The sequence below is a fragment of the Paramisgurnus dabryanus genome, chromosome 17 (assembly GCF_030506205.2).
Source record: "Paramisgurnus dabryanus chromosome 17, PD_genome_1.1, whole genome shotgun sequence".
Lineage (NCBI taxonomy): Eukaryota > Metazoa > Chordata > Actinopteri > Cypriniformes > Cobitidae > Paramisgurnus > Paramisgurnus dabryanus.
In genome coordinates, this window is record NC_133353.1 from 5,334,957 (window position 1) to 5,354,625 (window position 19,669).

Here is a 19,669-nt window from a genome sequence, read left to right on the forward strand (position 1 = left end):
TGAACTCTGTTGTAATGCATATTTGCTTTCAAATACAAATAATTTACATTTCTAAAGAGATTTTTTCCACTTCTTTACTGGATTGTTGTGTGACATCATCAGTATTTTCATTTATGTAATTGTTTTGATGCAAAATATGTTTTCTAAAGGGCAAGACTTGTAAACAAGATTACAGCATTTTTGTATTTTGTACATCAAGCTCACATCTTTTACTCCGAATTATAAACAGTGCCTCATTTAAAGGGACACTCCACTTTTTTGAAAATATGCTCATTTTCCAGCACCCCTAGGGTTAAACAATTGATTTTTACAGTTTTGGAATCCATTCAGCTGATCTCCGGGTCTGGCTGTATCACTTTTAGCATAGCTTAGCATAATCCATTGAATCTGGTTAGACCATTAGCATCGCGCTAAAAAATAACCAAAAAGTTTAAATATTTTTCCTATTTAAAACTTGACTCTTTTGTAGTTACATCGTGTACTTAGACCAACGGAAAACTAAAAGTTGCAAATTTTTAGCCAGGTATGGCTAGGAACTATACTCTTATTCCAGCGTAATATTCAAGGACTTTGCTGCTGTAACATGGCTGCAGGATGCGCAATGATATTACACAGCAGCCAAAAATAGTCCCCTTGGTAACGTTCAATAGCAGGGGACTATTTTCAGGCACTGCGTAATATCATTGCGCCTCCAATATCATTGTACCTTTGGTTATTTTTTAGCGCGATGCTAATGGTCTAATCAGATTCAATGGATTATGCTAAGCTATGCTAAAAGTGGTACCGCCAGACCCGGAGATCGGCTGAATGGATTCCAAAACTGTAAAAATCAAATGTTTAACTCTAGGGGAGCTGGAAATAAGCATATTTTCCCCCAAAAAGTGGAGTGTCCCTTTAAAGGACACGTCTTAGCATGCTTCTACTCAAAAAACCATTGATTAGGATTGAATGGTCAGAATTTTGTTAAGGGGTTTTGTTCATGCAACTCTGTAATAATGGTTGCCTTAAAAAACACCTGCAATATCCATTGTGGTTTTGAACATCAAATGTTAAATTGTTCATTGAGAATTGCAACAATCCAAACTAGAAAAGGCAATAAAATGTAACCCTATGATTCATATACATTGTTAAAGCATGGATACTGAAAGTGATCCTTACAGAAAGTAGGTCTTGTATTATTTATTTTGCTTGGCCCTGATCGAAAGTTAACGTAAGGCTCAGGTTTCAGCGTGCCGCTCTGTCACAACACTGTGTTTTCTGGGTCCGTTTTAAGCAATGTCAAGCAAGGACTGTGTGAAAGTGGCAGTCCGAGTCAGGCCCTTTAATAAGGTCAGTATCATCATGTAAAATACTGTAATGCTTAAAATTGTTTTATGTTTTTTTTTGTGTGTTTGTAGGCTTTGATTGGCTGCTGTCTTTGATGATCAAGTACACTCAACTTGTTAATGCTTTATATTTTGCTTATGTAGAGGGAACGGGATGCAGGTAGTCGCTGTATTATCTCAATGACCTCCAACAACATCAGCATTCAAGATCCACGCAACCAACCCAACAGCCGCACCTTCACTTTTGACTACGCTTACTGGTCCCACAGTGGCTTCACCAGAAACAAAGATGGTCTGTTTGTACCTGAAGAGACAGGTGGGCGCTACGCAGATCAGGTAACAGACATTAGGTTTTATACTGTACTCAAACAAGAATGCATCTTTGTACTTGTTTACAGCCAAAGTTGGTTATTAAAGGAATGGATGTGTTTGTTGTAAAGTTGGGTTTTATTATAATTCTGTCATATAGCACAACTATTAACATTGATCAGCTAAACTAAGTTTTTTTTTGATACCTCAAAGGCAAATGTGTTTCAGGGTTTGGGTCAGGGTATCCTTGATAATGCACTGCAGGGCTATAATGCCACATTATTGGCATATGGACAGACGGGCTCTGGAAAGAGTTACTCCATGGTCGGTTATGGTCCAAATAAAGGCCTGATACCCACTCTCTGTGAAAGACTCTTTCAGTTTTTCAGGAGCACACAAGACAGCAGGCAATGTCAGGTGGGTAGATACATTATACTGTTCAAAACATTGATGTTTTGTATTGGTGGTACCCATTAAATAGATTCTAATGTGTACCATTTCGGTACTGATATGCCCCCTTTAGATACAAAAGCGTACTTTTTGAAAGGGTTTTTTTTTAGGGTTATTTTTAATATCCTTTAAGACAAGCCATGTGCAAATATTTTCTCTTATATTTTAGTTTCCTAGAACGGTGTGATTTTAAATGCCTCTGTTTTCTATGTCACAAGCATATTATAACCAATCACATTAATGTGTTGAACAAGGCAGTCTAATCGGGTGGAAGCGGGGACTCATTTGCATATTCATATTTAAAGGCGGAGTCCATGATGTTTGAAAGCCAATGTTGATATTTGAAAGCACATAAACAAACACGCCCCTACCCCAATAGAATCTGGACCTTCTGTTGATATACCCGCCCCACACATACGCAACCCGGCATTTGATTTGATTTGATTGGCTATAAGTGTGTTTTGGTAGTCGGCCCGTCTCCTTTTCCAACGTGTTTTTCAAACATCGTGGACTCCGCCTTTAATATCTGCATATTCAAATGATTCAAGGGTGTAGTTACAATTAATCTACTTTAAGACATGAATAGATGATTTAAAAAAAATTATAATTTTAAATATGTAATTTTGATGATCGAAGATGAATTTTAAGGAATAAAATGTATTGACTACGGCAAACTTTAATAGAGAGCTAGTCAACGCATTCTACAAAAACAACCTTTAGTATTAACTCATTCCCCGTCAGACTTTTTTGCCCGCCAGCATTTTTTAAAAATTCCGTCCAGGAATTTCTTTCTATAAAATATGTAAACATACAAATATATCAAATGAAAGAACAGACCCTCTGCTTTTAACAAACAAAACAAGAAAAAAAACGTTTCATCATATGTGTATTTTTTTCTTTGCTTATAAACTCTTAAATACTTTTTTTTGCAAAAAGCTGAAATGATTGCATTTTTGTGAAGGAATTTTGTTTGAGACCAGATTCAGAAGGATTATCAAAACATACACAGAGTTTAAAATGAGTAAATAACTTTTTGCTTGAGTTGGTTTATAAATTGGCCATCTACTGGATATTACAGATTAACATAAACCTTATCAGGAACACGTTTTTCATGCAAATGTTTACTCCTAATTGAAAAGATAACTCGTCAATGGCGGGGAAAGAGTTAATATTAATCTTGTTTGTCAACCCAATTTCAGGTGTTTTTCAGCATGTTGGAAATTTACAACGAACAGGTAAGCATGCAAATTTCTTTCTCATATTAACCTTTAAGACCAAACATCAGTGGCCGTTTGCATAAAACTTTAAGAATAGTCTTAAAAGTTAGTCATAAATATTTTTTTTTCATGACTAACAATAACTGTTTAAAGTATGTTACATAGAAAGGTAGATTGGTCTAATTTAAATCCAAATAATAAGACTGATTAGCCCATAAATAATAAGACTGATTATGCAACCGGCCACAGCTACTGATTACAGTCATCCAGGTTAGTAATGTTAAAACTTACCATATATACCATGCTCAGGTTATAGATCTCCTATCAAAGGCCAGCCGATCTTCTGGTGGTCTTCGGGTACGAGAGGACCAGCAAAGGGGTTTCTACGTGGAGGGTTTAAGGCGGGTGCCCTGTGACAATGCGGTACAGGTGGAGCAGCTGATGGAGCAGGGAACACGCACCCGAACCACTGTGGCCACGCACATGAACGCCAACAGCAGTCGCTCACACATGCTCATCATCGTCCAACTCAAACAGGTGATACTGGACTGCAATCGATTTTTCTAGATTTTCTACACGATCTTCAACGGTAAGATGTGTCTGTCATTGCACCTGCAGATATTCTCAAAGGAGTGCATCACCAAACAATCTAACATTAACTTGGTGGACTTGGCTGGCAGCGAGAGACAAAGGTCATCGGGGTCAGAAGCCGACAGGCTTAAGGAAGGGACAGCTATAAATCTCAGTTTAACAACCCTCGGAAATGTCATCAGGTCAGTGGATACACAATATATAACTTCTGTATAACATCTAAACACTAAACACAAATCTGATTATTTGATGCCTGTCCTTATCCAAATTAAAGTGGTTATATAAAGTGCTATTCTGTTTGTCTCTATAGTGCTTTAGCAGACATGGCTCTTGGGAAGAAGGTGGTTCATATCCCTTACAGGGACTCCATCCTTACCAAACTATTGCAGTCCGCCCTCGGTGGCAACAGTCGAACTGTCATGGTAAGAAAAATTATTGTTCACAAATATATTTTGTGAATTCACAAAAACGGTGCACATTGTCAAAGAAAATGTACACCGTTTTACTGCCTTATAGGCCATACACACCAAACGCGATTTCATCAATTTGCGCGAGTAGATTACATACAAAGTCGATGCAAAAATGCGAATAGATGCAGAGGGTGATGCGAATGAAGTGAATTGGGTGACGTGTTTGCCGCGAAAACATGCGCTATTCGCCTCAAACGCATCTTCGCTCGAGTTTAATATTTTCAAAAATCGCATGACACGAACTTAAATCCCGCAATTAATCTAGAGCGAGTAACGTGATGCCCCGCGTTTGGTGTGTACGTAGCATTGCAGTCTTTCTGTCTATAAGGACAATGAAAATGCAATAATGCCATGTGATTTATTCTGTATGCATGTTATATATTTAATAAGCATACTACTTTTATTGACTTTTATTTTCTTGTAAAGCTGCTTTGAAACAATGAATTTTTTTACATTGCTATGTTGTATTAATAAACAGATTGCAACTTTAAGCCCTGCTGACATTTGCTATGAAGAGTCGCTCTCTACACTTCGATATGCAGAGAGGTTGGTTTACATTTATTCGAGTGTATTTTTATTAGAGGTCTTCTCGGGTCCAAATAAAAGTACCCGACCCAAAATGACCCAAATCACTTTATACCCAAACCTGCCGTGCATAAATACTTTTTTTTAAAAGAAAGACCCGACCCGAGACAAACCCGAGAAAATTAGACCTGAGTCCGACCCGAATGTAATCGGCACTGGTGTGTATCCAGTCTGCAGCCCCACACGCAGCAGTCAGACAGAAAAATACCCCGGTGGTCTCGCAACCAATTTGGCGAGTTGCTCCATTTGTTTGAAACTGACACCCAGGTCAACAAAAATTAACCTACCGCCAGCCACACAATGTCGCAAGCGCTATATAGGACATTGACGCACACACGCAAGAGAGTGCGGGTTTTCAGGTCCATTTGGCAAAAACACATTCATTTTAAATTACCAGAGCCCCGATGCTGCTAATATTATACCCGACCCATGTCTGAGGCACACGTGAAACTTGAGTCAGACCTCGGATTTTCGGATCTAAGTGCACCCGTAAAGACCTCTAATTCTTATGTGTTTATATAAATGGTCTATTTCCCAGGATGTATTCACTACACTAAATAAAGTCTACAACTATATGTATATTAGTCTATTATACATATAGTTGTAGACTTTATTGTCTTACTACTTACTATATCAGAATGTTCATTTGTTTAGGGCAAAAAGAATCCAGAATCGAGCTGTGGTGAATGAAAGTCCTACAGAACGCTTAGTGAAGGAGCTCAAAGCAGAGAATGCCAAACTGCTGTTGAGACTGAGCCGACTGGGTCAAGAAGGTCGCAGATCAGATGATGAAACGAGTATGTGAGGTGGCCACGATACAAAGACTGACTCAATAATACAAAAATAAAGATGATAGAAGAACCATAGATGAACCATTTTTGGGTTCAAGTTAAGAAGCTTTATTGTCATTTCAGTCATATATAGCAGTGCAGTAAATCAGACGATGTTTCTCCAGAACCATGGTGCTACATACAGACAATCAACTAGATAGAACAACATTTTAACCTAGCCGCATAAAGTGCATAACAAAAATCCTTTTTATAGTCTAAAAAACATTTGTCCACTACAAAGAGAATTTTGTGAAACAGAAAGCTTCTTCAAATGTTAAAGGGGTCATATGATGTGATTTCATGTTATTCCTTGTCTTTTGAGTGTTTAAAGCTGTTAGCATATAGAAGAACCGTAAAGTCGCAAAGATTAATGTCTCAAACTCAAAGAGATATTCTTTCTAAAAGAGAAGGCTCGTCCACGCCTTCATAAAACGGCTTATTAAAACACGCCCCCATATATCTACATCACTGTGTGGGAAGGTTTCCATAAAAACGCACAAATGTATACGCAAAGAAAAAGGCTTGACTTTTATTCTGGCTGTTGTATTGTTGCCTCCGCCATGTCGTGGAGACACTGTTCTTTTGGAGCTAATATTCCAAACCTGGTAAGGGGTGAAACATTTCCCCCACGCACGTACCGTATTTTCCGGACTATAAGTCGCTCCGGAGTATGAGTCGCATCAGTCAAAAAATTTATCATGAAGAGGAAAAAAACATATATAGACCGTTTCAGCAGTAACAACATAAACAAGCGGCTGCACGTAGCTTCCGGTAAACTCCGCTAAGAATAAATAACAACAAAGTTCTTTAAACGTAGTTTATGTATATAACAAGCAAAAAACAACAACACATAGATTACCTAGGAAACCAAAACATTTGTTATTTTTCGACGAGGCATTTGTTCAAGAGATCAGTTTAGCAACTAGTCAGACCATTAAAAAAACGAAACCGGAAGTAAGGTTCGGATCCATACGTGTATCACGTGCTTCCAATGAAACGTCTATAAGTCGCACTGGACTTTAAGTCGCATTTATTCCGAAAATTTTAATTTTTTGGGGGGCATTTTGTTTAAGTCTTTAAAGCGACACCATGTAATTTTTCAACCTTCATAATACATTTTCGAGACCCTTGTGATAGTACATCGACTTTAAATAGGTTGAATGACATGTCTACCATAGCCTGACGGGGTGTGTATCGGTTTTACTCGTACTTTAAAACTTAGGGTTTCGGTTAGTAACCAGAGCACAAAAAAACCTACAAAATTCGACTGCTTTACGGCATACGTCATTTCCTCCACGCAATTTTTTTTACGTGAATTTTGCTGGAGGCTACTTAAGGAGTGTAGAGAGCAACTTCTATTATGTTATTCTGTGGCACTGTGTTAGGGCGCACTCACATTATCCAAACCAAACCAAGCCCCAGCGCGATTGTCACCCCTCCCTACTCCCCCAGATGCACGCACTCACACTGTACTTGTATCGATCCGAGTCCGGGCGCGCTTTCGTCATTAAGATGCGATTGTTTTAAAAATAGCAGGAAGAAAAGCTCTCTCTTAACACTGGAACCCACCGTAATGATAAGTCTGTGTTTTTTATTCGGAGTCGTTTGGTGCGCGATTACAGACAGCCCTCTCACATGTCATCATATTGCTCAGTTCATTTGTCATGAGTGCAGCTCGGACATTCACGTAACCCCGCTGCGTGCATCAAAAGGTTTTTACGGAGGCAGATGAAGGTGAGTGGTCGCGCAACTGACGTCTTCACCTTTTGAATCGCGTTCAGGCGCGAATGCGCTCACACCACAGCCTTCCGCGCCTGAGCCCAAGTGAACCGCGCTCCGGCACACCTCTGCAACCCGGCCGCGGCGCGATTAATCAATCCGCGCCCGGGCACGGATGAGAGCGATCACACTAGTCAATCAAACCATGCTTTGGGGGTCAAACGCGCCCGAGCGCGGTTTGGTTTGGATAGTGTGAGTGCGCCCTTAGTGTCACGGACCTATGACATGGGCGACCCTGGTTCGATTCCCCTTTAAGGCAATTTTTTATACAAACGCACGATCCTGATTCATACATAAATGCGATCTTCTTTATAAATGACGGCGATTATCTTGCATATAGTTCCCTGTATTCAGATGCTGCATTCACGTGTTCATGTTTTTACTTTTCTTTTACTGTCTTTGGTATTTACATTACAATCCAGGATACTATAGCAGTCAAACTTGTTCAAACTCACACAGTGTAAAACCAAACCCTATTCATTCACCAAACCCTATTCATTCACCAATCAGATCCGAGCATTTCTCTCTTCTCTCTTCCTCATTTGCTGCATTCCGCTGTCACTCGCGTGACGTATTACAAAACGGCAGACCTAAACACATCGGTTTACCTGGATTTGGAGCGACAATTTTCACCCAAAAGAGAGGAAATACGAGCGCCATTGCGGAAAATCCTGGTGGCGAGGGAGAGAGAGACGATGCAACAATATTTTTTTGGAAAAAGGCAAGGAAATACTTCTGATCGTTTCTCAATTGGGAGGCTGCAGCTTCCGGAGATCAAATTTGAAGGGGGCATACGTCATCAAGCCTGGTTTATTAAGGTAAACTGAGCATTACATTCACAAGTCATAAGCATACTGCAACAATTTACGATTAACTAAGTATAATAGTCAACTTTGTAATTGTTAATATTCTGAAATAAGGCTTGATGACGTATGCAGCTTAGAAATACGACATCCGGATGCTGCAACCTTCAGATTGAGAAATGGCTTCTGCCACGAGTTCCTCATCAGATAGTTGTAACATGACTGCGTTTCTCTCTGATGCCTCAAAATGTTGATCGTTTAGCATTTTAAAGGTTTAGTTTTTTAGTTTAGTTTTAAGGTTGGCCAGTTCTTTTCCTTTGCGACAGTGCTGCGGCGCTTGTGGCCTCTAGGGGCGCTAGGCGTGAAAAATACATGTCTAGCGCCCCCTAGTGGCCAAAAAGTTCTGCGGTGTGCCTTTAAGTTAATGTTTCAGTTAACAGTTTTTTTTCAGGGGTAGGCTACAGGAGCAACATATAACGCCCTCTCGTGGCTGTAGACAGTAATGTTTTCCTTTGGTTCATGTTAGTCAGTATTAATTAATTTTGACATATAAGTCGCACTTGACCATAAGTCGCAGGACCAGCCAAACTATGAAAAAAAAGTGCGACTTAAAGTCCGGAAAATACGTTAAGGTATTGGGCCAATGCACTGGGTATCTTGCCAATCACAGTACACCATTTTTCAGAACAATTAGAAAGGCGGGGGATAGAGAAACGACAATAACACCAAATAATTTTCTTTTTAGCAACGTCATATGACCCCTTTAAAGCTTCTTTAAAAAATGGTTCTTTTTGCAACTCTTTTAGTTTTAAGATTGTAAAACGAAGTACACTTAATCTATTTTCAATGCTGTATTATAGAGGAGCTGCGACGATTGCTGACTCATAATGAGCTGCAGATCAGAGCTATTCAGACATTGTGGGAACAACATCTTCAGGAGGCTCTCAAAGACTGGGAAACGCAGTATGCCACTATAACACAGGTAAAGAGGGCACCTATTATGCCCATTTTTACAAGATGTAATGTAAGTAATCAGGAGTGCCTAGAATGTGTCTGTGAAGTTTCAGCTCAAAATACCCCACAGATCGTTTATAATAGCGTGTCCAAAATGCACCTATTCTTTGGGATTTCGTGTGTGTACCTTTAAATGCAAATGAGTTACAGCTCCTTACCAACAGACAGCGAGTGCCTTTGGTGAAAAATAGATCTGATTCCTGTGAATAATAGTATCTTTAACCACAATAGTGCTGCAACGTGCTAACAAACACATTTGGAAAAGCTTTTGGTTAAAATTTTCCAGTCAGTCAGTGGCCATGGGTGGGGCTTTATCAGTGTGATATCACATTAACAAGAGAATCCAAACAGCATGTCTAATAAGACTGCTTTCGTTCAATGGGGATTCATTTTAGGGTTGCTTTATTTACACACTGCCAACACACATTTATTTCCAAACATCTTGTAAAAGTGGATTTTGCATAATATGTGCCCTTTAAAAGTACTCTGACCTCAACACTATAGGACATTTTGCAAGAAATTCATACTGACATAACCATCACTTAACAGCCAGCCGAAGCGGTAGTGATTAAAATAATACTATTGTAATATCAGATTGAATGTGTTATTACTTTTGGACATCTGCCATCTCCAGTATGTTTTCTCTGCTCTGTTTGCTCATGTTAGGAACGAAGGATGATGCAGATGCATCCATACATAATGAACGTGAATGAGGACGCTCAGCTGTCTGGCGTGGTAAAGCTTTTTATTCAGGATGGTGAGGGAATATGTCTCATGTTGATGACATCATACAAGTCACAATTTGAAGATTAATTAAATATAACATCTCATTTATGTTCTCCTGTGTATAGGTGATTGGGATATAGGTCTGGCAGATAACTCACCCAGAGCTCTCTCCATTAGGGGTTTAGGGTAAGTCAAGTATAGGATAGGTGATTTGACTACAGAGACATGTTTGACAATGGACATGTTAATATTGTAAGCCAGGGGTCTTTAACTACTCTTCTTCGAGGGCCAGATTTTAAAATAGTAAATATGATGCGGGCCAAACTTTAACCCCTATTTTTACCTTTTATATATTTTCACTTTTACTTTATATGTGTTATAACTTTTTGTTATATTTTTATATATTTTTGTTATAGGTCATGAATTAAAGCCTTTTAATTACTGAAAACTCATATTGCTCATTTGCAGTTTGCAAGAACCAAATTTTAATAGTTCAACTATGAACATGGCACAAAAATTGCAAGTGTAAATAATCAACACATGTGGAGCTCTTAAACTTCTTTTGTTTATAACTGTTTAACTTTCATAAATTGTTACATTTCAAGTACTCACAACATATTGTCAGTCTTCTCATAATGACTAAAATGGCACTTCATGTTTTCTTTTTTAATATATTTAAGATATATTGGCTAAACCGCCTTTCATAAAAACACTACATCTAGACACGACGGTCGGAGTTCGCCCCCTAGTGGCATTCGTAATGAAATTTACATTTAATTTGTCATGTACAGTGGAAAGGTAAAAGTAACCACGCTGATTTTAAATCAGACAAAGATGACCGGCGGGCTGGATAAAGATAATTGGAGGGCCGCATTTGGCCCGCGGGCCGACATTTAACTAGCCCTGTGCCAACATTTATAACACTTTTTTTTAGCCGTTTCCAATCTGATAGTACAGTCTGCTTTCGGCCCAGTTAGGTTGGGTTTATAGGTGGGGTTAGGGTTGGTTTTGCATTATTTTTAATAATCATAATTTTTTTATGATTCACATCATGCAAATACAACATTGCAGCCTCATTAAATATTATTTCCTGTGTTGATGTTGCTCCAGAACCGTGACCTTGTGTTTAGTTATTTTAAGCAAATGAATCTTTTATCTGTGAATAATGCTGTTTGTCTTTAGCATCCAGGACAAACATGCTGTGTTCTCAAATCACCAAAGGAAAGTATCGATTACACCCGTCTCTGGATCTAAGGTCATTGTGAATGGGATGTCTGTATCAAAGATCACAGAGCTGCAGCATTTGGTTTGACTTTTTTCTGCACAAATTATAAACATATTTATAGTGAAATCAGATAAATATTGTAAGTTTTAGGTGATAATATTAAACAACAACTGGCTTAGTTTGAACCTCTGTCTTTACTCTGTAATGTTCAAGGATCGACTCGTCCTTGGTTCGAACAGCACTTACCTGTTTATTGGCTTTCCTTCGGAGCGTTCGGTAGAGGACTGGAGCCGATACGATTATGACTACTTTCAGTCTGAGCTAGCGGCGGCCGAGGGCATCCACATTCAGTCTCTGTGTGATGACCAGGGCCAGAGTATGTATGTGTGTGTGTGTGTGTGTTAAACAAATCCCATTAAAAGGTTTTATGAATGTATTTCCTGTTATAGCTGGTTTCATCGGACACACGCGTTGTTACTGTCTGTACGGCAGTGATGCGCATGCAAGCGTAATCATCATTAAAAAAAATATTTCAGTCTAGGACTCATCCCTGTCTGGGAAACTGCCCCTTTATGTTTATTTACAAGTACACTAATATATAGATGGACTATTTAGTTAATTGTTTGGGATGAAACATTGTGTAACTCTAGAGCCGAACCAGACTGATCCCAGTCTCCTGGCTGTCTTCTATGACTACATAAAACTGATGCCCATGGTGACCGAAGCAAATCAAATGAGTAAAGAGTTAAAAAAGGTGACTTTATTTAATCATTTAATCAATTTAAAGCAATAATACATGTTCATGACTTCATGGTGATTCTTTTTATTCAGGGAGTTGAATTTAAATTGGAAATAAAGAACTTGGCGATGTCAGACTCTAAGGGTCACGATCTAGAGAAGGAAATTGCTGTGAGAGTGACGTCTGTGGAGAGCAAGCAGGTGAGATGCAGACGTGTGCTTCTCTCTGCATTTTAATGTGCTCCTGACACTCTTAAAACTAAAGGTGATTAAAAGGTTCTTTACAGGGATGGCATAGAAGAACCATTTTTGGTTCCTTAAAGCCACAATATGTAAGATTTTTGTAATAAAATATCTTAAAAAAATAAAATAAAAACAGTTGCATAGTGTGATATATTTCATGGAGTTGTGTACTTACTTTTTCCTACAAGTATAAGTATTTGTAAATAAAACAAAGTATACTCATCTACAAGAATACATGTCAGACACAAAGGGTTTTGCATCTGAGCTCTTCATATTTTATCTAGGACCTTAATGATTTTTTGAACCGAATGGTGGACCTGAGAGGGAGTTTCGGGAGTGTATAGGTACAGTAGCAGAACAAATGTTTATTTTAAAAGACAAATAAAAAACTATTTCTGTTTTTAAGGTATGGATGTGGTCCAAGGCTAAGTTTGTGAACCGCAAGTTTTTGATGGAAGAGGTGTACCAGCAGGAAGTGGTTGGAGGTGAGGGGGCAGATAGAGCCCCTCTTCCCCGGGACAGAGACCCGTTCTGGGACCCACTTGAACCCCTGCACCTGGGCAGTGCTCACCTGTGGCTGCAGTCTCTGGCGTTTCGCATACCTCTGGAGGAGCAGGTGGAAGTGGTGGGACCAGAGGGAACAGAAGAGGCTATACTACAGGCACAGTTAGTGCCATGTAGCCCCATGGGATTGTGTGTAACAATTAATTTAATTAAAGGAATAGTCTACTCATTTTCAATATTAAAATATGTTATTACCTTAACTAAGAATTGTTGATACATCCCTCTATCATCTGTGTGCGTGCACGTAAGCGCTGGAGCGCGTTGCGACGCTACGATAGCATTTAGCTTAGCCCCATTCATTCAATGGTACCACTCAGAGATAAAGTTAGAAGTGACCAAACACATCAACGTTTTTCCTATTTAAGACGAGTAGTTATACGAGCAAGTTTGGTGGTACAAAATAAAACGTAGCGCTTTTCTAAGCGGATTTAAAAGAGGAACTATATTGTATGGCGGAACAGCACTTTTGGGAGTACTTCGACTCGGCGCAGTAACACCCTCCCTCTCCCACTATGAGAGTGAGAAGGGGAGCGGACTTTTTAGGCGAGTCGAAGTACTCCCAAAAGTGCTATTACGCCATAAAATATAGTTCCTCTTTTAAATCCGCTTAGAAAAGCGCTACGTTTTATTTTGTACCACCAAACTTGCTCGTATAACTACTCGTCTTAAATAGGAAAAACGTTGATGTGTTTGGTCACTTCTAACTTTATCTCTGAGTGGTACCATTGAATGAATGGGGCTAAGCTAAATGCTATCGAAGCGTCGCAGCGCGCTCCAGCGCTTATGTGCACGCACACAGATGATAGAGGGATGTATCAACAATTCTTAGTTAAGGTAATAACATATTTTAATATTGAAAATGAGTAGACTATTCCTTTAAATAATGTCTGCAAAATAATTAGTGTACACTTTGTTGCACAATAGTGTTCAGATCAAGCAAGGACAATGTTTTTTTTACTGGTGTGGTTATCTTGCAGGCCTCTGGGTGAAGACGACATCCTTATTGACCCATCAGAGCTTCTTGGGAAGCGGTTGGATTTTCAGCTGGTTTTAGATCAGTGTTGTGGCCTGCGTTGGGTCAAAGAGGCCCGAAACAGAGGCGTGCAAATCGGGTTAGTTTTGTCATTGCTTCTGCTTTAATTATTTCATTACCCAAATTATCTTAAGGTCCTATAATGCCAGTATTTTCAGAGTTTTAATGTCCATCCATACTTATTTTTCAATCTATTTTATTAAGATACAAACAGAAAATACAGGAAATATGTACAAAAAACAAAAATTACATTTTCAGGACTAAATGTCTTCTATAAGCATCGTCTGTGTTTAGTGTGACCTCTCTTTAAGGATCCTGCAGTTTCCTGCTATTGCTCAAGTGGAAGGGGAGTTTACCCTAAATACTTGACATATCAGTTTACATTTTTATACAGTTTTTAATACTATATACAATTATCAGTGGTATATAAAGATCTAATATAATCAGACATTATTTTTTATTACCTTAGAATGAGTCGTTTTACCAACATAAACCGCGGAAAATCGCCATGCCATTTTGCGCCACCATTTTTCTACAGTAGCCCTAGGCGAAACGGACAAACGGCTCTACAGAGCATCTTTTGTCAGTATGCTGTCTCAGACGATGACATGTTTGTCCAGTGGTGGCTCCCGTAGCTTCTCTATGCGTTTTGAAAGGGAGGGTTGAGCCGCGGACTGAGCTGATGGTTGCAATTCACATTCTCACCGTTAGATGCTGCTAAAATCTACCCACTGCACTAAATGTGACCCTGCCTGGATTACAAAATCAGTCAAGTTGCATGGGTATAATTGTAGCAATACCCAACAATACATTGTATGGGTACAAGTACAAATTAGCTAAAAATCCTTAAGATATTAAGTAAAGATCATGTTCCATTAAAACATTTTGTAAATTTCCTACCGTAAATAAATCAAAGATTTATCAAAGTAATGTGTGTTACACTAAGGACAAATTTAAAGGCAATTTTCTCAATAATTTTATATTTTTACACCCCCAGATTTAGGTCAAATATTGTCCTATACTAACAAACTATACACAATGGAAAGCTTATCCAGCTTTCAAATGATTGAATCTCAATTTCAGAACCTTATGACTTAGGGTTCTGTGGTCCAGGTTCACAAATTATTCATCTTACACTGAATTAGTATGACTACTACTAAATACGAATCAGTGGCGAGGCTACATAAGGGCAAAGGTGGCATTGGCCCACTTAGATTGACGGCTGGCCCACCCAGTCAAAAGAGAGAAAAAAATATTTATGTGGAAAAGTGCATAAAAAATGCATAAATAAGAATCGGCCAAATACGCATAATTCAGAAATAAATAACTATTTATATAGAAAGTTTATCATTTGCACGTTTGTAAACCTTGAAAATGTTTATATTCAAGCCATTTTAAACAATTTAAGAGCAAGATGATGTAAAAATCAGCTTATAAAATCAGATCCTTTGTGTTGTCTGCTTTTAATACAGTAGTTTTAAAGAGCACTTATTTTCAGAATCACGTTTTTACATTTCCATTGGTGTGTATTACTGTAGTTCATGTTAACGATACGCAAAAGGTACAAACCCCAAAGTAAACTATGACGCGAGTTATCGTCTCCAACATAAATCTCGTTTCTTGGACTACAACAAACACACGGATTGTAGGCAACAGTTTACTTCCTGGAATTGGTAATGTTGACAAGACCGACATTATCATTATTCCTCCCGCTTCGGCCTCAACCTGTAAGTTAACTTCTGTTAGCATTGCATTGTGAGCAAATCTTTTAAACATGGTACGGAGCGTCACATTTCTGGCTAACGTCAGAGGTATTCAGATTAATCACAACGTACAGATTAGCTGGACAATCACAGCTTTTCAAATCCGTGCCTTTCAGAAGACAGGGAAATCTGGAGCAACAAAATTGTACGGTATGTGGAAAATAATGTGTTTTTTTAACCATAAACCACGCAACAGATTGTATTATACCAAATACACAAAATAACGTTTTTCAAGCAATGAAATAGGTGCTCTTTAACATTTATGCACTTGGCAGCGACATACAGTGCAGGCTATACATTTTTATCTGTATGCGTGTTCCCTTGGAATCAAACCTTGTCCTTGGCATTGCTAAAGCAATCCCCTACTATCTGAGCTACACCAATACACATTTTCTTGCAATATATTACAGGTTTACTGAAGTCCAACCAAACATCTGATTCATATTAACAGGTTCCAGATGTTTGACTGTCCACAGCCTCTGTACTCCCCAGCAGTGTGGCACAATGTGAACCCATTGCTAGATCACCGAGTTCAGTTTACTGCACTGAGAACCTCACAGGAACTCTTAAACTACTTACAGAGCAATGCCCTTGTGCTGGAGCTGTGGGGCCTGCAGGGTCAGTTCAAATTTTTCACCTGTAAATAACTGTATTATAAATAAACCACAGGGTTATTGAACTCCTATAAGCTATTCTTATGTGTGTGCTTATAGAGGGATGTTCTGAGTTAGTCTCCTTTATGGATGGGGTGAAGATGACCCAAGAAGAAGAGAGCATTATTATAGACAAGATCAGTGCATCAGAAAACTTGGTAAGTTCCTGTAGTACACCTCAAAACCATACATGTCTACATACTGTAAATGGATCTTTGCAGTGATGCCATTGAAGAACCATTTAAGTCAAAGCTTTCTCATATAACACATTCTTTCTGACCTTAATGATTGTTTATTTCTATTTAGGCTGTAGAAACCGGAGGATCTCACCTAAGTTCATCTCTGCGTGCCCTTCATCAGGACCTGGAACAGCTGAGGAACGCTAATGCAGCACTGAGGAAAGAAAACAGCGCTCTGAGAGACCAGCTTCATTCAGCCAAAAATGGTGAGCATCTGGTTTGGTCACGTGGTACACGAGTGCTTGGTCACATTATAAAGAAATAAAAATACAGTAATCATGATCTGTGGTCAGGTGACAACAAGGGTTGAATCTGAGCCCAGCATCTCTCAATTTGTATTGTGACAGCAAGCATGAAAAATACCGAAACGTGCACACATAGCAGATAAACACACTTTTGCATCTAACATACTCGACAGATCACACCCATACACACATTGTGTTATTCGGCTGCAGGTGTGGAAAATAACCGCGGTCGACACGATAGAAGAGGCAGCTGCGATGCTGAATTCGCCAAAGCCTTAAAAGTGTTTTACCACGGCATGACTTCCGTCAGAGGACAGCTACAGCGGCTGCGCAGACACAAACCCAGCGTGAGTATGCGGCACGCTATACATCAGACAACAAAGCCTCTCATTCCAGGTTCAGGGTTCCCACGTGTCCTTGAAATCCTTAAAAGTTTGTAAATCTGGGGGAAAAATTCAAGGCCCTGGGAAGTTTTGAATCTATTTTATGCAAGAAGTTTTCTGGAAAAAAACATCTGTATTATTCCCTGTGTAGTGTAGGATAATATCATAAACATTCTAGACTGTTTAAGCACACGTGCTTAACTGTTCACTTTAAATGCTTATATCTTCTGTATGCGAATGTTGATTCATACCAAACATTTTTTTGCATAATTGTGTTTGACACATAAAAACATCTCGGGTTACGTATGTTGTTCCCTAAGAAGGGAACGAGATGCTGCGTCTCCCTTGCCATACTTCCTGCGTCCCTGTAACGCCGCCTTTGGCAATATTTCAGATAGCGATATACTTCCTGGCTTCTGCGTCACCCTGTCTTTGTCGTTAAGCCTCACCATTGGTTGAATTTGATATACACATTCAGACGCACTTACCCCTGGAGGCGTCCCCAAAGTGTCACCGCAGTAACGCAGCACGAGTTCCCTCGAAAGGGAACTGTAACAATGTATCTTAAAAGATAACACGATGTAACCTTGCTCTCACTTAAAAAGTGTCCCCACATTTAGTCCTTGAATTTAAGGGTATTGGACCTGGAAAGTCCTTGAATTTGAAGTTAAAGGAACAGTATGTAGGATTGTGGCCAAAACTGGTATTGCAATCACAAAACGTGTGGCTAAAACTGGTACTGCAATCACACAACTGGTGGCCAATATACCAAACGACAACATAAACATCAGTTGAGGGCTGCAACTCCACTTTTTAAATGACAATATCCTGGCCGGACCGCTGTTGTCAATGATATAAGTATTTGAAATGAAAATGATTTCTTAATGTCTAGTGACATTTCAGGGCAATTTAATGATTAATTGATATAAATTTCTTACATACTGTTCCTTTAACTAAGGTGTGGAAGGGGTTGTATAAATGTCAGAATAATTTTATTCATGCAAATACCAGAACTCTTTTTGACTGTATATGCGTTGACATGGGAATATGGTCGGATTGTAATACAAATGTAAGTGTTCAGATCATATATATATATCTACATATTGTGTTTATGGCTCTGTAGGAAGAAGCAGATCTGCTGGGGCTCAGGCTGTTTGTGGATGAACATGCTTATCTCCTGAAGGACTTTGCCGAGCATCTGGAACAGTGTGTCACGACTCTTAAACAAGATGTGGCTGCTATTGTGCGCAGAAAGAGAGAAAAGTCAGGGATTTGGTCCTAACTGCTTAAAGTACATCTGTAGTCGGTAATTTTATCACTTAAAACTGATCTCTGAGCATCATGATAGCGTATGTAAAAGTTTTTTCATGTGACAGTAATTTCTTCTTGCTTTAAAACGGCTTGAATGTAACTCTAAACTATGCCTTATTTAATATACACGGAGCTGTGAATATGCGAAGTAGTAACCGCCTCAGACCATAGATATATTTGTAAATAGATGCTACATTCTGCAGTTTCTAACACATAACTGTTAAATCCGTATTGATTACTCAAACTCCTGATCCACTCGTTCAACTGTGATTGGTTACATGTTTCTGACGTTTGAAACAAGGGCAATTTTAAACCCCTTGTCTTTGGAAAATTTTATAGAGAAAATACTCATACTGATGAATTTGCACATGGTTTGTCTTTAAGTATATTAAAACACCACAAAGATACATAAACAATAAAAACTATTTTTTTCCCAAGGGGACTTAAACCTATCAGCCCAAATGAACCTGTGTAGACCTATGAGCATGCTTATTGTTGATTACAAGATTTACACAATTAATTTTTTCAGTTGGGCAAATGTTTGCTTACCTTCTCGAATCATTAACACACTGATTTAAAAAAATCTTAAAATATGTTCAGAGTGGGAAAATATTAACTATTTTTTAAACAGAAGTATATAGTTATGATTAAATAGCAGACAGTTAACTCTTTCGCCGCCATTGACGAGATATCTCGTCAATCAAGAGAAAACGCTTCCATGCCAATGATGAGTATTTCCGGCTTTCCGCAATACCGCAATTATCCACCAGGTGGCGCCCTTCCGCAACTTTTTAAACCCGGAAGTATTGCCCTATGGCAAGCGGCTGCATGTCCGTGTCTGTTTTAAAGATCACTCTGAATGGGATCTCTATGAAAAGTCCGTCACAAAAATTGAATTATCTATTTGCTCAAAATGTGGTGTTTTTGCAGAAACCTACCCATATTCAGAAGCTGATTACAAAAGAACTACTGAAGGTAGGATGAAAGGTTTTTTTTTAAAGCAGAGAAAGTTCTTTCATTTGGTATATTGTATGTTTAAAGAAGAACATTTTCTGGAAGGCATTAAACTTTTGTGAAAATCATGAAAAACGATGGCGCTGGCTGGCAACTTCAACTCTTAAAAAAAAACCGCTGGCGGCGAAAGAGTAAATACAGTAAGTTATGTGTTAAGGT

The 19,669-nt window shown here is 38.8% G+C and overlaps 1 protein-coding gene across 1 annotated transcript; it reads left to right on the forward strand.

The window, feature by feature from the left end:
- The first annotated feature begins 1,275 nt into the window (after nt 1-1,275).
- Nucleotides 1,276-19,585, forward strand: kif28 (kinesin family member 28). Its single transcript, XM_065255540.2, has 23 exons — nt 1,276-1,329; nt 1,470-1,661; nt 1,848-2,051; nt 3,284-3,319; nt 3,611-3,838; nt 3,920-4,074; nt 4,203-4,314; nt 4,841-4,908; nt 5,602-5,744; nt 9,220-9,341; nt 10,040-10,130; nt 10,225-10,285; nt 11,282-11,405; nt 11,538-11,700; nt 11,975-12,078; nt 12,156-12,263; nt 12,712-12,998; nt 13,847-13,981; nt 16,117-16,283; nt 16,379-16,476; nt 16,625-16,763; nt 17,013-17,149; nt 18,309-19,585. The coding sequence occupies exons 1-23, from the start codon at nt 1,276-1,278 to the stop codon at nt 18,465-18,467; spliced, it is 3,087 nt and encodes a 1,028-aa protein (XP_065111612.1). The 3' UTR covers nt 18,468-19,585.
- Nucleotides 19,586-19,669: the final 84 nt, after the last annotated feature.

Excerpts from the sequence above, each read along its gene's own strand:
- kif28 (XM_065255540.2), top strand. The coding sequence starts at position 1,276 with ATGTCAAGCAAGGACTGTGTGAAAGTGGCAGTCCGAGTCAGGCCCTTT. Across the intron at positions 11,406-11,537 it reads TCACAGAGCTGCAGCATTTG|GATCGACTCGTCCTTGGTTC; the intron begins GTTTGACTTTTT and ends GTAATGTTCAAG. Across the intron at positions 12,079-12,155 it reads TGAGTAAAGAGTTAAAAAAG|GGAGTTGAATTTAAATTGGA; the intron begins GTGACTTTATTT and ends CTTTTTATTCAG.